Below are 19,843 nucleotides of genomic sequence, written 5' to 3'. Positions count from 1 at the left end.
CACCTCTCCTTTTCCATGTGAATGTGAATAAATATTCTCATTTTGAGAACAAGGAGAAAAAACCATTCAAATTTTATAGCTTGGTGTGAAATTTCAAGAATGATAAGTTATATGAATTAAGAGAAGATTATGGAAACTATACGAAAGGCTCAATTCCTTTATTAGTAATAAAAGTTTTAATCAAGTGCTCTCAACACCATCTTTCTTTGCCATTTCCTTGTATTCATATCCTTGCTTTGAAAAAAAAAACATGCTTGTATTCCCAAATGTCAAAGAACAAGATTATTTATAAAAGGACATTAAGTGTTCATTTAGTATGTTCAAGCAAATTTATGCAGCTACACAGATTTGTGCTTAAAAATGCCTGGGTACAATAGTTTTAGAGAAAGGTAGATGGATTAAGAACCCAACGTATATAAAAGGAATATATATTAATAGTATACATTTATATAGCACTTATAATTTAGCAGGCACTGTTCTAAGTCCTTTATGTATGCTTATTTACTCCTTATAAAAATCTTACTGATAGGGGTCATTATTATTTTCACTTTATTAAAGGGCCAATACCTCAGCATAGAGAGGTTCAGTTTCTTGCCCAAGGTCTCACAGCTAATCAGTGTAGAGCTGAGATTGGGCTGGTTATTATCCCCACCCACCTCTTGTATATATTGGACAATACTATATTGGAATGAAGAGGTCATGTTCTTTGTCCAAGGCTGTACAGCTAGTAAGTGGTAGAGCTGGGATTTAGAGAGTCTGGTTGCAAAGTCCATGCTCCTGACCATGATGCTATGCTGCCTCTCCCTAACTGTAGGCAGGTTATATTTGTAATATGTACTGGCTAGTAAGTTATAGAAAGGAGGAAAATTTTGAATCTTAAACTCAATTTCTAAAATTCTAGAAAAGGAAGAGGGGAAAGGAAAGAGAAAGGAAGAAAGCACAAAATTCATAAAAGCCAAAGTATTAACATGAAGCAGAATGTGGTAGGTGATGAGAAAAGAAAAAAAATATACATATAGGTTTTCCCTGAGCCACCAAGTAACCACTGAGCTATCTGATTTGTTGGTTGTGGTCCTGTCAGGTGAAAGATGAAAAGTGACAGAAAGAAATACTAATTTTTCTTAGGCCTGAATTATTGAGATGAATATTCTGTCAAAAATACTCAGTACTTCAAAAAGTCAGCTTTTTTGGTAGACATCTCTTTTTCCCCCATCTGGGAGTCAATTTTAAGACATATTATTGAAATGAACTTAAAAAATCCCCTTTTTTTGGTGGTAGATTTTTTGGGTCTGTATATGGTCTTGGTAAACTTGACAAAAATATTTAATGAGTCTATTTTGACTTTTTAAATGATGTTCTTTAAAATTAGATATGGCTGCATGGAGCTATTCTGGGACTATTTTATTTTAAACTGATTGATCTAGAAACTTCAGTGACATTATTCTCTAAGCATTACTGTAGAAAATTTAGAATTCTAGGCCTCACTGACCTTCTACATACTCTGAAATACTTTACCTGTTCATATCATCAAGATGTTCAGCAGCAAAATAAAAGCTTTTGATTTTAGGATGACAGGCTTTGAATGCACTGCAAAGGAAACAAAGTACATTTATTACAAATTGGGAAATAAGTTTGAACCAAATAATTCTGATGGGTAAAATTACCTCAACATCTAACCCGAGTTCACATATATAATGCTTCTATCATGGTGACAGAAATCAGTAAAAAGTTCAACTTTCTGCCCACAAAACTGCTTTCTTATCACCTCAATGTGAAAGCATGAAATGAGCAACCTATAATTTAAAAGCTGGAAATTAAAAAAAAAAAAAAACAACTATCGTTCCCTCTTCCCAAATAAAATCAACTTACTATTTTTTGCGGCATTCACTGGCTCTATCAATTTTAAATTCAGGCAGACTGATGAATCCTTCTGCTTTTTCATCCTGAAGAGCCAAGACTCTTGGTTAGTTTATTATATACAAAGGTGTGAAGGTAATGATACTCTATAACTATGGCTTAGATATCTGTACTAATAAATCCGTTCCTTTAATTCCTTAAATTTGACATTTTAGAGATAAGAATTCAGTGCTTACCTGTTGTATTCCATAAATTGAAGATATATTTTGAACACTTAGAATACTACAAATTAAAATATGTATAGAACTTTTAAAAAGTCTTTTTCATATTAAAATGAGAATGGAAAATTCTTTAATTCTCAAAGTGGAATGAGTTTTATAACTAATTTTCTGGTCAGAACATATATACACTTTTATAACATATAAAATAAACGTAGTCCACTTTTGTAATTCACAATTTTCTATTATTCTTAATGTTCAGATGTAAAATATAGGTATGTTTACTGATCCAATTTTCCTCCAACAAATCTCTTATCAAATTTGATTTTCTCTAATTATATAACAATGATCTTTTATTTAATTATTTTTAACTTTTATTTTAGGTTCAGGGGTACACGTGAAGGTTTGTTATACAGGTAAATGCGTGTCACAGGGGTTTTTTTGTACAGATTATTTCATCACCCAGGCACTAATCCTGGTACCCAATAGTTATTCTTTCTGCTCCTCTCCCTCCTCCCATCCACCCCACTCAAGTAGCCCCCAGTGTCTGTTGTTTCCTTCTTTGTGTGCATGAGTTCTCATTATTCAGTTCTCACATATGAGTGAGAACACGTGGTATTTGGTTTTCTGTTCCTGCATTTATTTGCAAAGGATAATAGCCTCCAGCTCCATCGACGTTCCTGCAAAAGACACAATCTCATTCTTTTTATGGCTGCATAGTATTCCATGGTGTATATGTACCACGTTTTCTTTATCCAATCTGTCAGTGATATGCATTTAGGTCGATTCATGTCTTTGCTATCACGAATAGTGCTGCAGTGAACATTCACGTGCATGTGTCTTTATGGTAGAAAGATTTATATTCCTCTGGGTATATACCCTGTAATGGGATTGCTGGGTGGAATGGTAGTTCTGCTTTTAGCTCTTTGAGGAACTGCCACACTGCTTTCCACAATGGCTGAACTAATTTATACTCTCACCAACAGTATATAAGTATTCTTGTCTTCTCTGCAAGCTTGTCAGCGTCTTATAACAATTATTTTGTGCATTCAAGAGTTTACAAATGAAATAGCTCAATTTGACTTTCAAATATCTGGCTTGGGGTATGTGCTATATATATAAAGGTCATTTTTCACCTGGAAAATGGAATAAAATCCATAAAATCCTCCTCTCTCTAATGCTGGATGGAAAAACAAGATAGAAGAATTATCCAAAATATTACGTTAGATACGAGTTATCCCAACTAAGCTAAAACTATCTTTTGCTAAATGCTTTAATCATTGTATCCCTTGTTCTGCTCATGATCAAGCTCCTCTGAGTTTTACTATCTCTAACTTTCATTTGATCTGTGCTATATCCATAGCTCCTTATATATCAAGTTCAAGTGAGATTATACTCTCATCCACTATCACAGAGGAAAAAAAGAGTTCTCGATTCTTTTAGATTGTATATTTGTATGACTGCTTTCACTGCTAAGCTTCCATGCAAAACAAAAATCTGATGCTACTGATAGTGACTGAATGTGTGTTATGAAAAAGAGTAGTATTAAACTTTTTCAATATTTGAATATTTTTTCTTCCAACCTTGGAGTAAGGACAAGACAGTATTTTTAAATCCTTTTCCCAACTTTAATTTCTATGTTATTTTACCCTTGACATTCATAATGTAAACATTTAAAATTTTGAACAATTTAAAATATTTTGAGGTAGTTATTATCTTCCCATAATGATGTGATGAGGGATTTTTACATTTCTCCTAAAAATATTATCATACTAAAGGTATTTCTTGCAATGTATACTGTAGAATTCTTCACTCATCTCTCACAAGGCTAACAGTAACAATAACTTGCTGAATGAAACTTAGTTCAACAAAAAAGGGCCACAGTTTTTCATCACTTAAACTTTGAAAGATAGGATATAATCTAGTATATGGCAGACAAACCTGCAAGTGACCTTATGATAAAGAAAAACATAGAGATACTATATCTTGATAATACTTGATTGGCATATGAAAAGTATTTAATACATATCTATTAAATGAAACTGTAGGTAAAATTATGGCTTGTTTCCTACATTTAAAATAAGACACACTTAGCGAAGCAGAGGATATTTTAGGTAATTGTGTGATTTGCCACAAAAATGTCAAAAGTACAGAAAACAACCAAATATTTTTATATAGGTGATATAGACATTTACATTAAATAGAAAAATATTAATTCAAGATTTTACAAATGAGAGGTCCCTTTGAAAAATGTTACTAATAGCACACATATTTTTTTCAGACAGGGTCTTGCTCTGAGTGCAGTGGTGCAATCATGGCTCACTGCAGCCTCAACCTCCCTGGCTCAAGCAATCCTCCTGGCTCAAGCAATCCTCCTGCCTCAGCCTCCCGAGTAGCTGGGACTACAGACGTGCACCACCACGCTTGGCTAATTTTTAAATTTTTTGTAGAGACAGGGTCTCACTATGTTACCCAGGCTGGTTTCAAGCTCCTGAGCTCAAGTGATCCTCCCGCCTCAACCTCCCAAAGTGCTGTCATTACAGGTGTGAGCCACTGGGCCCAGCCTACCATATGTTTACTGAACACTCAGTATGTGCCAGGCATTGATTCATTTCATCCATATGATAGTCCAGGGATAAGCATTATTATTACTCCCATTTTGCAGATGAAGAAACTATGGCACAGTAACTCAGGTGGTGTGATTTCTGAGTCTACTCTTAAACACAACATAACACTACATTATAACCTGTCTAGGGAACATAAAATTATCTAGATATTATGTGTAGTAATCGTAGGCATAATAATGTTGTTAAATTATATTTCAACAATATTCAAACGCAAATTGATGAATGTCTTAACATAATAGTATTGGACTATTCACCCAGCACACTACATTAAGCCATGTACATTTTTTATAAAATAAGGTAATGGCAGAAATTATTGTTTTAAAAAACTAATAAAGTGAACTAGTAGATGGCTAGAGCAAAGGAATAAAAGCAAATGCAGAATAAAGGGAATATCAACAAATGCTTTTGGCATATCTGTCAAGATATGTAATAAGTTTTGATATGACTCCTCTGGATATAAATCTGTTGTACTAAAACCACCCAGAAAATCATAAGAATAATTTAAATGTATTATATATATACACCCCCCCAGTGGGCCAAGTGAAACGAATACTTGCAGATTTTCAAAACTAGTCTACTAGATCATTTTTAAAGAAAAATGGAAATAAATTTAGGTGCTATTAGTTTACTTAAATTAGCAAAGGGCTTCCCCTTCTCCACTTCTAAAAAGAAAAAAAAAAACAGAAAAAAGTAAAATTTTGAACAAAAGCAAGACATTTAAAAATTAATGTCAAATTTCCACATATAATCCTTTTAGTTAAGCTACTGCTTGGATTAGCTTCGCATTTTTATTTAGATATACAGAATTTTACTACACTTTATCTGTGTTTCAGATATGTTGCTACATTAGCATAATTGAGACATCTATCTTTCTAGAACCCCAACATGCAATCATTTTAAGAGGGTGGATTGAAAAATACCTAGCAGAAGTCTAGTGAATTGGCCTTAAGGTGATTATACGATTTTAAAATATAAGTCTGAAAATGATTCTTTTGATTAAAGATAGAGAATGGACGAGAAAACAAAATGTGCTTTATCTTACCTCCTCATTAATATACCAATAAAGGGATGCATCCTTTAGGACAAACCAATATTTCTTCCATTTCTGTGAAAAATAACTCTTCGCATCTTTCTTTTTCCAAAGCCAGCCTTCACAGTCACCACGGCCAAGATCTTTGCAAGAAATTCGTCTTTTGCTCTTGCCTGCTATAGGACCTAAAGGGTGGAAATGCTCTTTCAATTTTGTAAAAGGTATGAAAGTAGAGGATTAATCTATAGATACCAAAAAGAAGTATGAGTACTTCACAACCTTAAAAATTTTTATATCGTATTAGACTAGAAAAATATACAAATCTTTAATATTTTCCCTCACATAAGTGACACACATCTTAACCAGAAATACATAACACCAGTCTCAAAACTTATTGAGATCATTTGTTGTAAAAGGTACCTTGTATTATAATTGCACTGAAGAAGACGCTGGCAGCTTTTGCACTAGGGGGTTGTGCTCTTCTAAACCACACTGGGCTCAGGCAAGAAAGGGGGCATGGATGAAGTGTGCTGGGGATTATCAAAGAACAAAATAAGCAGGTAAAGGTTTCATTTCCTTTTCTTACCTTTGTTTTTCTTCTTTGATTTGTGTTGCAGTGAGGACTGCTGAAATGTCTGAAATCAAAGAGAAAAAGAATGTTATCTGATACTCAGGGTGTGATCCAGAGGACCAGCATGCTACACAGAACTCTCAAGAGCTAAATGATGACTCTAAACCCTGTTAGGGGAAGAACTTTTTCCCCACAAAGCCTCAAAACAAATTCATATACATCATGTCACTTAACTTTCTAATCTCCTGTGAAGCAGGAAAGGATATTATATTTACCCGTATTTCGTAGGCAGAGAAATCAGGGCACAAAGCATTTGGTAAAACTAAAGGCTTTTACACATACACACTACTTTGTACCTTTTCAGGGGTATATTGTGCTTTGTCAGACAGTATCTCATTTGAGTCTCACAAAATCTAATGAAGTAAGCAGGAAAATATGACTATCCTTTATTCACATGAAGTTCAATTACATAAGCCACCATCACCTACTGATCTCCTACTTCCTTAGTCCCTAAATATTTCAGCACTTGGAACACTATTTTTTTCTCATGCCTACTTCTGTCACTATTATTGGTGACTAATCTTCATGTAGATGATGTCAGCACCCTGGTTCCTCAGTTCTAATAACATTTACTTCCCCACTCCTCAGCTACCCACCCCCATAATCATATGTTTGGTATCTAAAGCACACACCAGCCACTGTATCTAATTCATATGGTTTACATAGTCTAATACCTTCATGTCATCACTTAAAAAAAACTTCATTGAGGCATCCAGTTCATTGACCTAACTACCCTCTTGTGCCTGTATTTCTTTCTTTCCTCTTAGTTTCCATGGGATACCATTATAATCGTTCCCTTGACCATGCTGTCTGCATCATACTTGCTGAGCTAAACATCCATCCCAGTTAAACCTACCTGTCTGTTCACTCCATGCTAAGTACCTGAACAGCTTGATATGTCTAGAGAAAAACCCACAACTATATTGATCGGTCTAACTTTCAATTAATGACTACACATCACTGGCTCCAGTTAGTCTACTAAGCCATATTGTTCACTGGTATAATAAGATTAATTACATTCACATGATCAGCTAGCTAAAAGGGAACAGAGATAGCATGTGTGCTTTTAATTCACAGGTATTCCTTCAAAATGAAAATCAGGTTACAGATTCTTCTTTTTCTTTACAAAGATATATCTATAAGGGGCAACTGGATTTTGTTTATATAAAATTTGCTGATCTTTTTTCACAATAAATTCATGTTTTGTGATACTTTATTATTTAGTATGATTGCTCATTAAATAACATTCTACTTATATAATAATTTTTGTTCTGTATATGATTTATATAAGTCTAATGAACATAGTACTATGGATGAGTATCAGTCCTAAAGATAAGGGTCAGATAATTTGCTGACATACAAAGCTTTCCAGAAATAATCACCTAAGTGTTAAAGCAATATAAATATGTATGTATGTGGTATATGTATGTGTGTGTACACACACACACACACACACACATATCAAACTTTGCAGCATGCATGGTTATAGAAATTCACAAATTTTGAGAGAAAGCATAAAAGATAAAACCCATTATGCTGTCTTGATTTTCTTGAATGCACTTTGCTTCAAAATAATAACTCAAATAATAATTCAGGCTAGTGTGCTTAAGTATAGCTAATTTACAGATAGTTATTTTTCCTACATTGTTTCATGGTAAAATTACTGACTGGGGCTTTTTTCCCTTTTGTATTTCTGCAAGTGATCATTATAGTTTTACAGCTCATTATTTTGAAAAATGACAAAGATGGAGGTGGTTTGTTTTTAGAAAGCTACATAGGTAACAGACAGCTTGAAAGAATTGGGTTATATAATGTACCTTCTATGCTTTTTGCATGCTATTCCGTAGAACCTGAATGTCTACTCTAAAAATCTACATGAAACATATTTTATACTCTCCAGGTTTTCTTTTTAACAAGATTAACTTTTCTTTTCCTATAAATATGTTTTCATAAAGATCATGACTGCAGAGTATAATCGGTGCACTGGAAACCTGAAAACTCCAAGACATTAAATACAGATTTATCCAGCATTCAAAGAAGCAAAGCCTTAGATGTCTTTTATAGATATTATAAATATTAAAATAAAGTTCTCTTAAGAGAGATTTTATTATTTTTCCAATTGACTTGACATTTTCTAAAATGAAAAAGTTAACTGTATTATATGCTTTTGGAAGTAATGGGAAAATCTATTAAAACTGTACAGTTAGGTCTCTGTGCAGAAAAGAGTTAATATAGCAGGCCTGAGGTTGCCATCTTAGAAAGGCCTACTTGCAGTATTTGCCCTTGGTTGGCATCTAGGAACTTGGCTGGTAAACAGTTCCCTATACTGATAAGAAGCTTCCCTAAATGATAAGATTCTTTCGCCCACATGGGGCACTGATTACCCACTTGCCTTCTGGGAGTCTGGAATTTTGGTAGTTTCTAGTCAGAGGATGTCTACATGCCCAATTCAATATCCTTGGGTACTGAATCTCTAACGGGCTTCCCTGGACAGAAACACTGCACACATGTGATTGAATTTTAGCTGCTCAAAGGAGAGTATGCTCTGTGTGACCTATCATGGGAGGGAGAGAGCACAGGAAGCCTACACATAAGATTTTTCTAGATTCCACAGGTGTCTTTTTTCCTTACTGATCTGTCTGTAGATTCCTGCTGTTTCACTGTTAATAAATCCTAGCTGTGAGTTCAACCATATGTTGAGTCCTATGAGTTCTTCTAGCAAATCACCGAACATGTAGGTGGTCTTGGGGACATCCAAAACAGCCTCACATTCAAAAAGATCCCTTACAAACTTATATTAGAAACTGTTCATTATTCATAAATAATGGACATAAATGATCTCCAGAAAGGGTTTTCCTTATGTCATCAGCTACAGTGTTATCAAGCACCCCTGAGGTGCAAATGTATCATCCTGTATCGTCTTTTCTAGTAGAACTGATGGAATTATTCATTGGCAGTGACAAAAATTTAATTGGTACATTTTTTTTCCAATTTTAAGATTATGCAAATTTAATAAGAGCAAGACATTAAAAACAGACATATGACCGTAATTCATAACACAGCTGATCATATAAGGTGCTACAACAACTAACTCAAAAATGAAAGAGGCCTAGAATCTTTGCATTCATGATAAGTGTATTTCTCATGAGGTAAAATTCATAATATATCTCATTCATGTATATTTCATATTAGCTTCAGATTACCCTTCTTCCAAGTTTATGCTCAAGTAACTATATTCTTTAGAAGTTCTTTCACAGCAGTCTGTGAGTGGCAAACTCTCCTAGTTTTAATGTTTGAAAATCCTTTCCTCTTGAATAATAGTTTGGCTGGGTATAGAATTCTGAGTTGGGCCTCAGCAATTTGAATATATTACTTTATTTTCTTTTTGCATCCATTTTTCTTCTCTTAAGCCATCTGTAGTTACACTGTCATTTGCTTGTTTTAATCTGTCTTTAGTTTCTCTGTAGCTTCTAAAATATTTTTCTCTTTATCCCTAATATTCTGCAGTTTCACTATTATGTGTCTAGGTTACAATTTATCTAATTCACTCTATTTGGCATTTTTTGTGTTGTATTGAAAGCATTATTTAATTCTGAAAATCTCTTCAAATGGTCTTCTTTACTAGCCCCTTTTTAAAACTCTAGACATATGTTGGTACCTCTCAATTTATCTTCCATGTGTCCTTCATGTTCTGTATCCTTTCATATTTCTGCGATGCCTTTTAGGGGAATTCATTTTACTGTCTTCCAATTTCCTAATTCTTTCTCTGATTGTATCTAATCTAATCTAAAGTTTGTCTTATCTATAGAGTGTCTATTTCATATAGTTTACATTTCCAGTATATGTAGTTGGTAGTGGCTCTTTTGAATATCCACTGTTTAACCTTCCTGTTTTTACTTAAAAATGTATTTTAAGGGCTTTTGTGACCTTCTTGTAATTTGTATTTAGTGAAGAAAATCACCTCATTGTTTAGTTCATTGCCTTTTTAAAAAAAGTATTAATTTTCTCTAGATGCTTTGGAATTTTAGCTTGGGTGGAAGGTTCTTCCTGGAGGGATGTTTCTTTTTGCACTCATCCCTCTTGTCTAAGCATTTTGCTGTCTCTGCCTCCCTTCCTTGGGACGCTAACCAGGCGTTTTAGTGGTGGCAACGGGTTGCAGTTCCATCCATGAAATCCAAGTGGGAGAGGCATGGCCCATGGTTCTGAGTATCTGTTTTTGTTACTTGTAGACACCTAGGAATTTAGTTTTATACAAGTAGCTGTATCTTTATTTATTTCTTAGTAACTGTATCTTTAACCTCCTTACTCATGAATGAGGAAGCTCTGCTTGCCTTCCCAGTTGGTTACACCTCGTGAGTCAATTTTTAGATTCTCGACATAGCTGAGGTCCATTGGTTCTCTGATACTCATTAGAGAAGACTCTCAGGCATCTCCATATTTTTCTGGACTCGGTGCCTAAGATATGTGGCTTTAGGTCCCAATTATCACTGGGCATTTTTGTTCCTTCTGGTGCCTGGAGATTAGATTTCATTTTTGACCATGACCATATCTTTTATTTCATTTTATTGCTATGTGTTTAGGGTAGGGTGAGTGTGAGGGTGTGTATATAGGTGAATTTAAAGCACAAGCTTGTAACGCTTATTGATCACCAAAAACGGATTTCTCTTGTTAGCATTTTTGAAGTCCAATTCTCTAAAAATTCCCATCTTCATTATTTCCAAAACCATCATTTATTAAAATCTTTCTAATGCCTTCACTAGCACTTTCTGTTTATTATAGTGAGCATCTGGGTGAAAGTTCTTCGAACTTTCTAAGAATGTTCTATAAATTCCGATCTTTAGCAACTTAAGAATTCATACCACTAGCCAGGACTTCTTCACTGAGCTAAAGCCTGCCTACTGAGCGGATTTAATATGTACAAAACTGAGCTCATGATGTCTATCACTCGTCAGCCAAATCTGCTTCTTTCCTATTCTTCTATATCTTATTAAATAGTAATTACATTTTTTTCCTCCCTGGTGGCTCAGGTACAAAACCTTGGAGTCAACTTTAACTCTTTTCCTTCTCTTATACCCCATAGCCAATCCATCACCAAGTTTTACCAGCTTTGTTTTCACAATGAATGTATTTATAATATGACTTTTTCTCACTAGCTCTATTATTACCACCCTGGTCTAAGCCACCACAATCTCTCACCTGGATTACTGAAATACCCCCTGACAGTTCTCCCTGCTTCTGCTCTTACCCCCTCTAATATATGTATATTATATATATATAAAATGAATTTATACATATATTATATAATATATAAATATATATATTTATATATATTTATCTTGATACAAGGTCTTGCGTCACCCAGGCTGGAGTGCAGTGGCATGATCTTGGCTCACTGCAACCTCTGCCTCCTGGGCTCAAGTGATCCTCCCACCTTGGCCTTCTGAGTAGCTGGGACTACAGGTACACAGCACCATGCCCAGCTAATTTTTGTATTTTTAGTAGAGATGGGGTTTTGCCATGTTGCCCAGGCTGGTCTCGAACTCCTGGGCTCAAGTGATCTGCTTGCCTTAGCCTCCCACAGTGCTGGGATTACAGGTGTGAGCCACTGAGCCCAGCCCCCTCTAATTTTTAGCACAAGAGCCAGAGTGATCTGGTTAAAATATGATTTAAATCATGCCATTCCTATATGCAAAACTCTTCAATGGTTTCTCATGTCACTCTGAATAAATGCCTATATCCTTTCAATGACTTCAAGGCCCTACATGATCTGGTCCCCTGTTACCTTTGCCTACTGCTCTCCCCTTGCTAATTTTGTTCTAGCTACCTTTGCTGTTCCTAGGTTATGCCAAGTATAGTCCCATCCGAAGACCTTCACCCTTGCTGTTTCTTCTGTCTGAAATGTTTTTTGCCCAGATGTTGTCGTGGCTCACTCCCTTAACTCCTTCAAGTCATTACACAAAGGCTTTCTTTATAGTAAATTCTTCCCAAGCTTCCCTATCCAAAATTATCCCAATTGCCTTCAATACTTTCTGTTCTTTTTCCCAGCTTTGTTTCCCTCTGAGCATTTAGCATTATCTTAAGTACTTATATTTCTTGTTTATCACCTGGACTTCCTCCAAATATAAACTCCATTAAAAAAGGGCAATTTTTCCTGTTTTATGTATTGCTTTGTCCTCTGCCTAGAGTAAGACTTAGCACAGTAGGCACTCAATAAATACTGGTTATGTGAATGGATGTTGGACAAACCATCAGCAAAGAATACAGGTTGTAATCTTAATTAGCTGATTGTTGTAACTTGAAGAAGTCTGTGAATCCATGTATAATACATTATTGAAAATTCTGTTCTTTAATAGGCTATTCCTTTTGGTAGATAAGAAGAATTTCCTTTTATCCAATCTCCTTCAGCACTACTTGCACTGAGATTGTCTTAGTGCATCTAACAGTTTAAATTTAAATTCACAAAAAGTACATTAAACCTGTGTCAAAAGATATTTATGCTAATAATTATATGAATTATGAATGAATGTGTTGAAATCATAATTCTTTCCATAAAAATAGAATGTGCTAAAATAAAAGGCCATTATGAAAGTATTTTTGATCTTCTTAACCATGGCGATGCATGCAACAGTATTCTGTTTGGCTATGAAAGATCCCTTTTTCAGACATTTGCCTGAAAAGACCATTTGTCTTTCATTCTGTCCACAGATGTTCTGTTCAAACTTCATTCCCCACTCTTTTGGATGAAGAAGTGTGGGGGCAGGGTAATTTGGGTCATTCTTATCCTCAAATTATCAGAAGCACTTATTTTAATTGTGAAAAAAATCAGTTTCTGTGTTACATTTTGAAAGCTCAGCTACTATTAAATTCTTCTCAAGTTGCAAATTGACACACTTATGGAAAAATTTGCAATCAAAGTACTCTCTTGTTGCAGTAATAGCAATTTCCTCTTACTGTAATTTTCTGCAAAGTTCCAAGATTTCTTCAGTGACTAGTCAAACCAATAGCTTCTTTCTTATACATAAGAAAAGAAGGTGCTTAACAATTTGAAACACTTGGGATAGATGATAGCTGCTTCCACATATTGCTTTTTAATAAACAAGTAAAACTCTTTGAGATTTTAAATACTTTACAAAAAATGTTTTCTCTTAACTTTCTAATTATTGTATGTAGGAAGAAAAAAGTAAATATATGGAAATGGGATAGGATGACAATAGAACTAAATATTAAGTCAAAAAATTTCCATTTATAAGAAATAACAGCATAGAACTTAAGTCTGCTGTTGGTGGTGGCCTTGCTCATTCTGGTGCATGAAAGAAAAACTTGGAGTCAATCAGGGTGAAGGATGTGGCACTGCACACACCGTAGGTCTTTCATTAGAGTGGGATGAGGTGGCTCTGGATTCTGTCAGTCAGGTCGACCTGATTTTTTTTAAACTTTTATTTTAGGATCAGGGGTACATGTATAACTGAAAATGGCTCCACACTTACTCAAAAATAAGCATGCTTTATAAATATAAACTAGTAAATTAGCAGTCAAATAAGAACAAAAAGACAGCAATTGGTAAGAATCTAGAGAAGGTCAGTCAAACTACTTAGGTTGGGCAGAGTCAATGTTCCATCAAAAAGAATGTCATATGTATCAGATTCTGAAGGAAGGATGTGATTGACTCTTATGCAGGATCCCATAAGGTGAGTCCTCCTGTTCCTACACAGTGGTAAGGTAGGAAAATATTCAGGAAGGCTAACATGAATCAACACCCTTGGGAAATAAGAACTGCCATCCTTAGGTCAAAATAATAATCATTTACTGAGGGCTTATTATGTGTCAGGCACAATATTAAGCACTTATAAGTGTTTATAAGTGATATAATTGATCCATTTTAATCCTTATAATACATCTGTAAAGTGGTTATCATTAACCCCATTTTAAGGAAGAGGAAACTGAGACCCAGAATGCATAAGTTGCTCAGGATCACACAGGTAGGGGTAGAGTCAAAATTCAAAGCCAGGTCTGTCAACCCCAAAACCTATACTCCTACTACATGCATTACTGCCTCCCAAGTAAGTATTATGTAGTCATAGTAACAATTAAAGAGAGAGAAAAAGTGCTTCTGGCACTAAGACATCTATTTATGAAAACCTCTCGTGACAGGTGATGCAAGTACATTGCTATGTGAAAAGAAAGGATTCTCCAAAACAGAAAGATATCAGTGAAAAAACACTTTTATATCAATGGAGATAATTCAAACCAATAACACCTTATCAATCTCTAATTTCCATGCTTTCTCAATTTTATTTTAATTAGCAAGTTATATTGCTCTGTAGGTTATAAAAGAAGATTTACAGTAGTTTCTGGGCAACCACTTATAATAATATCTGCATGAAAGGAAGGCTCATGGTAACATCTTAATTTTGCAATTGAGACAGAAATTAAGATACAGTAATATTATAAGGCCCAGCCTAAGTAGACAGAGATGGGACTGCAATCACATTTCAGTACAAGCCTATTAACAGAACTCAGTTCAATTAGAAAACCCTGTGTCAATACTGATGAGAAAATCATGGATCCAGCCTGCCTTTTGACTAATTCTTTACTCTCTTGAGCTGATTCATTGTGTTATGCCATTTTCCACCCAAAACACTCCTCAATACTACGCAATGCTTTGAAATTACTTGGCTCACTTTCTGAAGGAGTGGTTTTTACCTACTATATTAGTTCTATGAAGGCAGAAACCATTTGTTTAGGTCACCACTCTATACTCAGCTCCTAGCACAGGATGTGTACATACAATTATCTGTTGAAGGCATGAACTGAATAGTTACTCACTACCTATGTGTGGGACACTGAGGTATGGGCTATGATTCATGGCTTCTCATATGCAACCTGTTAGCACATCCTGTCCAGTTACCTTCAAAACATATCCAGAGTCCAACCCCTTTTCACCATTTCCACTTTAACACCCAGGGTTAAGTCACTCTCATCTCTCACTTGAATTGACCAGATCCTATCTTGTCTCCCTGCTTCCACACTTACCCTTGGCCCCTTCAGTCTATTTTCAACAAATCAGTTGGAGTGATACACTTAGAATGCTTATTTTTCAGCAAGAAAGGAACACACATTACCAATGAAGGCAACACCGTGGTAGGAATCAGGAGACCTGACTTCCAGTTCATATTTCAGTCTATATTCCAGCTCTATGACTTTGATCAAGCTACTGGACTACTCTTGACCTCAATTTCCTCAACTGCGAAATCAGGGATTTGGACCACATGTTCTTAGTATGTCTCATAGAACAATAACTTTCCATGATCATAATTTAAAAATGAATGGAAAACCAGTTAATGATCACCAATGGAGACCTAATTATTGATGTTTTAGGAAATATTATATGTATACCTGTAATCAGTGTCAGTCTTAACACTGAATGCTAGATTATTCATTGAAAAGCACTTAGTTTATGTTTGAATTCCACCATGTATGGAAATAACTTATCACCAGCCATATTAGATACAGCTATTTTGGGGTGCCTGATTGATGTGTACAATTAACATGGATTTGCACTTGAGACAGAGGCAGAAAGTTCTAACAGGTGAAAAGCAGAACTAGGGCAGCTCCTACTCCTGACACTTCTGTTTGACAGAAACTGCTGAAATCTAGGTGTCAGAGAAATAAGAGTAGGCTTGTCTGTCTTTTGCGACAAAGAAATGTTTATAACCAGAAGAAATGGAGAGGACCAGATTTGCTATCTGCAGGCTAATGAATGACAAGGAAATAAACTATGTGTAAAAGCAACAGAGAAATAAATAATATAGAAAGAATCACCTCTAATAGAGATGCATGAAACCCAGGAATCTCAAATGAAGTCACAATTATAGTATGATTGATGATTCTGTCAGCAATGATGTGACTGAATCATATTTACTGAAAAACTTTTCTGGTTGTGGACTTAATGGTTTTATTTGTAAAAGAATCTGAAATCAAACAGTTTTTTTCTGATTACTTTATTTTTAGGTTGATTTCTCTGATATAATGTACATATTTTCTCATTATGAAAGTCTGTGTCAGTATAATTTGTTCCAAGAATGCTAGCTTTTATCTAAATATCTTTATCATATTAATACTACGTTTCTGTTAAACTCTTATTCTGAGATTTTTGCTCTTATATAATAGACAAGCTCTCCAACACAACTACTTCAAATGTTTCTACATCTGGTAGTTTTAATAGAGTTTTCTTGATTTAGAGACTTTTTTCATAACAGAAATATTTTTCAAAGAGTACTGTATAAAAATAGAAGTTTAAAAAGTTTCAAAAGTCACTATATGCAATTTATTTTATAAAATAATTGAGATATATAATTCAGACTGTTCCTTTTAATAGTGAACTATATAGTAAAACACGATTTTAAGACTAAAAAAAGGAAAATTGGTTTTATCTAACAGAAGGGAAAAAAGAACTTGATGGGGAGATATTTTAACTTCTGCGCTTGCAGCAGGAATCAAATCATCATTATGCTGTCAATTTAGATGGCATTTTTCATAGTCCTCTCTGCAGTGCTACACTTGTCTTGTAAATGAGAAAACTGAGTAAAAGAAAGGAAGCAACTTACGCAATGTCAGTATAAAAAAATTAAATTTCTGGAGGGCTTGATGTTTGCTGCCACTTCTTCAGAACTGGTTACCTCAAATGCACCTAGATTACATTTTGCTTGTTCTCAGCCCACTGGTGAGGACATTTTGGTAGTACTGTTGGAGGAAGGGTATACTATTTGTGCACTGTCATAGTGCCAGACACTGAATCAGATCTTTACATATACTGTCACCACACAGAGCCAAAGCTTTTACCGAATTATAAAAATATATATGATGGAAGGTACAAAGAAATAGAAAATACAATATCAAAAAACATTTTATAGCAAATGAAGAAGTGTATTTCATATGGCTGTTTCTTGTAATAACCATATGATAAAAATTGAGGACATTATTTTAAAATGCAACTAAGTGAAGAAGATTCAACATTTGGCTAAGATGTATTTCTCAATATATGCTTTGGTAAATTAAAGAAGTAGGTTGTGGAGATGGTACTCTCTCAGAGGTAGGCTACACTCTTGAATCCACTCTAGATTTATGATAATTTATGATTTTTATTTTACCACTGAACCTCATACATACTCTCAGTAGAGAATTTTCAAAGCAGGTTTTACACAGTAAACACTGATAATGGCCACAGAGAAGGAAACCTCAGTTTGGTAGTTTCCTATTGCATCAATTTAGCTAAGCTGGAAGGAACTATGTGTTTTAGAATTCTTTTGTCTATATGGTTCTAGTTTAGGGTTGGCCACTACGTAAATTTGTGTCAGTTTTGGAGAATACAAGTAAAGCAGCAGCTCTTATGCTCCGAAGGTCAGGGCAGGGTGTCAGTCACTGCTGCAGCTGATACACATTGTTTTACTTTTCTGTTGGCTTGCCTTACTGGTGTGAGTCAGCAGCTAGGTCTACAACTCCTTCAGCTCCAATTGGATCTCCTCCTTCAGCACCTGAGTATGGGACCATGAATCTGTGAACCTCCATGGAGAAGGGTACCAGCTTCTTGTTGAAGTTGGAGGAAATGCTCTGGTTTGTGCTCATGGGTTCTAGTTTGTCTTGTTCTTCCTCACTTCATGTCCAGATTTTCTTCCCAACCACTGGCTCTGCTGAGGCATCTTTGCCAGCTCCTCAACTGAATAAGATCCAGTCCTTTACCCCATGCCACTTAGAGATTCTAGTTCCCTGGTTGAACTTCAATGGATATACTCATTAATGCCCAAAAGAAATGCATTCTATTTTAGTCCTAGAAGGCTTCCTGATTTGCTCATCAGGAGATAAATTCCCTTACATGCAGATTAACTAATTTTCTTTCTATATGGAGTTAAGAACAGTTACTATGTGCTCAGCACAGTGGAAAGAATTTTATATACAACGTATGATTTAATTCTGAAAAAAATCAGGTAAGTAGTCTTATCCTCTTTTTACCTATGAGAAACTGAGGTTCAGAAATGTGCCCAGGTTTTTATAGCTGATTTAAATATATAGCTGACCTATATAGCTATATATATTTAAATATATAGCTGACCTATAGCTGAATTTTAAAAAAGGCAATTCCCTTCTTAATGCTGAACTCTTATCTGGAGACTATCAGACACAAGAACCATGTCTTGGGACCACTCCAGATTTATGAAAATAAAAGAAACCATGGGAAGACAACTTATTCTCCTGTTTACTATGGCAGGAAAGTTTACACTAATTTACCTATAATCACATATAAAGAACATGGGTTTGAAACATTGATCTATTTCTCAGCATTCCAGGTTGTTTTGGATTGAAGTCTATTAGGATCCTGTTCCTAAATTACCCTGATATTTGTAGAAATGTTAAGAGACAGATTTAGCAATATCATTTAGAACTGAGACTCTAGGTTGAGCTTATGCACTTTGGCCCAATGCCAATTGTTGTCAGAGTCAAAACCAGTGAAAAATCCATAATGGCTGCAAAAAATTTAACATAGTTCTTAGAAAATTTATCTTTAAAAAACTAGCATCTAACAGTAATCAATTATTGTCCCTTAATATCATTTATTAAGAGGAAACTTTGGATAATTTTAGTACATACAGCAAATCATTATACCCACAGTTTTGTGGAAGCTGAGAGTGCTGAAACCATCAAGGGAGCAATATTAATATATTGTGGGAGTTAAGTGAAGAAAATAATTTGGTACAGGTTATGACCTTCAGTCAGAGTAGGCTTTAAAGAATTCTAGGGGTAAGATAATTCTACCTGTAGTTTTATTAAACTTGAGATGTTTGATTAAATGAGTTATGGTGGCAAGGTAATATGAGTAGGGTGATTATGGGAGCAAAAAAAGCCAATTGCTTACAAAATTTGAGGACGTTTTCTGAGGCTATAAAGCTAGGAGACAAACGTCTACAACATAAAAGGGAATGGGGCTTCTTTATGCTCTCTGATCAAAGCAACTAAAGGCAGGTATGTCCCCAAATAGTTTTTAATTACTGAACTTACCAACCAAGCCAAGTGCCTGTTATTAGAATTTGTGTATTTTTTCCCTAAAGGCAAAAAGGAATTAAAAATAAGACTTAAATTTAATAAATTTATAATTCAATTCTTCTGCATCATGTTTTACATGGTGCCTCACTAATTAAGCCAAATTTTGTGTTTTGCTTCCTGGCAGTCATTTTCTACCCAGAAACTAGCAGACTGAGACCCACATTTGTTCAAATGTGAAGCTGAAAGGGCTGGCTTCAGTAATCTCTTTTATACAGGGAGCAAAAATCTTTCTCAAGAGTGAGGGCATATTTGTGAATTTTTTTGTATGTTTAATGTTCAAATTTTAAAACTTAAAAATTGAGGAAATAAAAATTTCTAAACATTTAAACAATATTTTCAAAATTAATAAAATTGATGAATTTAATCAGTATCTTAGGAATTC

At 34.8% G+C, this 19,843-nt stretch overlaps 1 protein-coding gene across 8 annotated transcripts in view; it reads right to left on the bottom strand.

The window, feature by feature from the left end:
• CNKSR2 (connector enhancer of kinase suppressor of Ras 2) overlaps window positions 1-19,843 on the bottom strand; it is a 282,653-nt gene that overhangs the window by 57,589 nt on the left and 205,221 nt on the right. For all 8 annotated transcript variants that reach the window (XM_054472203.2, XM_054472202.2, XM_054472204.2 and 5 more), the window contains 4 exons: window positions 6,319-6,367; window positions 5,745-5,917; window positions 1,870-1,943; window positions 1,516-1,587 (listed from right to left, as the gene is read on the bottom strand). In XM_054472203.2, coding sequence (XP_054328178.1) covers window positions 1,516-1,587; window positions 1,870-1,943; window positions 5,745-5,917; window positions 6,319-6,367 — 368 coding nt within the window. The remainder of the gene's footprint in view (window positions 1-1,515; window positions 1,588-1,869; window positions 1,944-5,744; window positions 5,918-6,318; window positions 6,368-19,843) is intronic.

The sequence above is a fragment of the Pongo pygmaeus genome, chromosome X, assembly GCF_028885625.2.
Source record: "Pongo pygmaeus isolate AG05252 chromosome X, NHGRI_mPonPyg2-v2.0_pri, whole genome shotgun sequence".
NCBI lineage: Eukaryota > Metazoa > Chordata > Mammalia > Primates > Hominidae > Pongo > Pongo pygmaeus.
The sequence above is the reverse complement of the archived record's forward strand: the minus strand, read 5'-3'. Positions and strand labels throughout refer to the sequence as shown.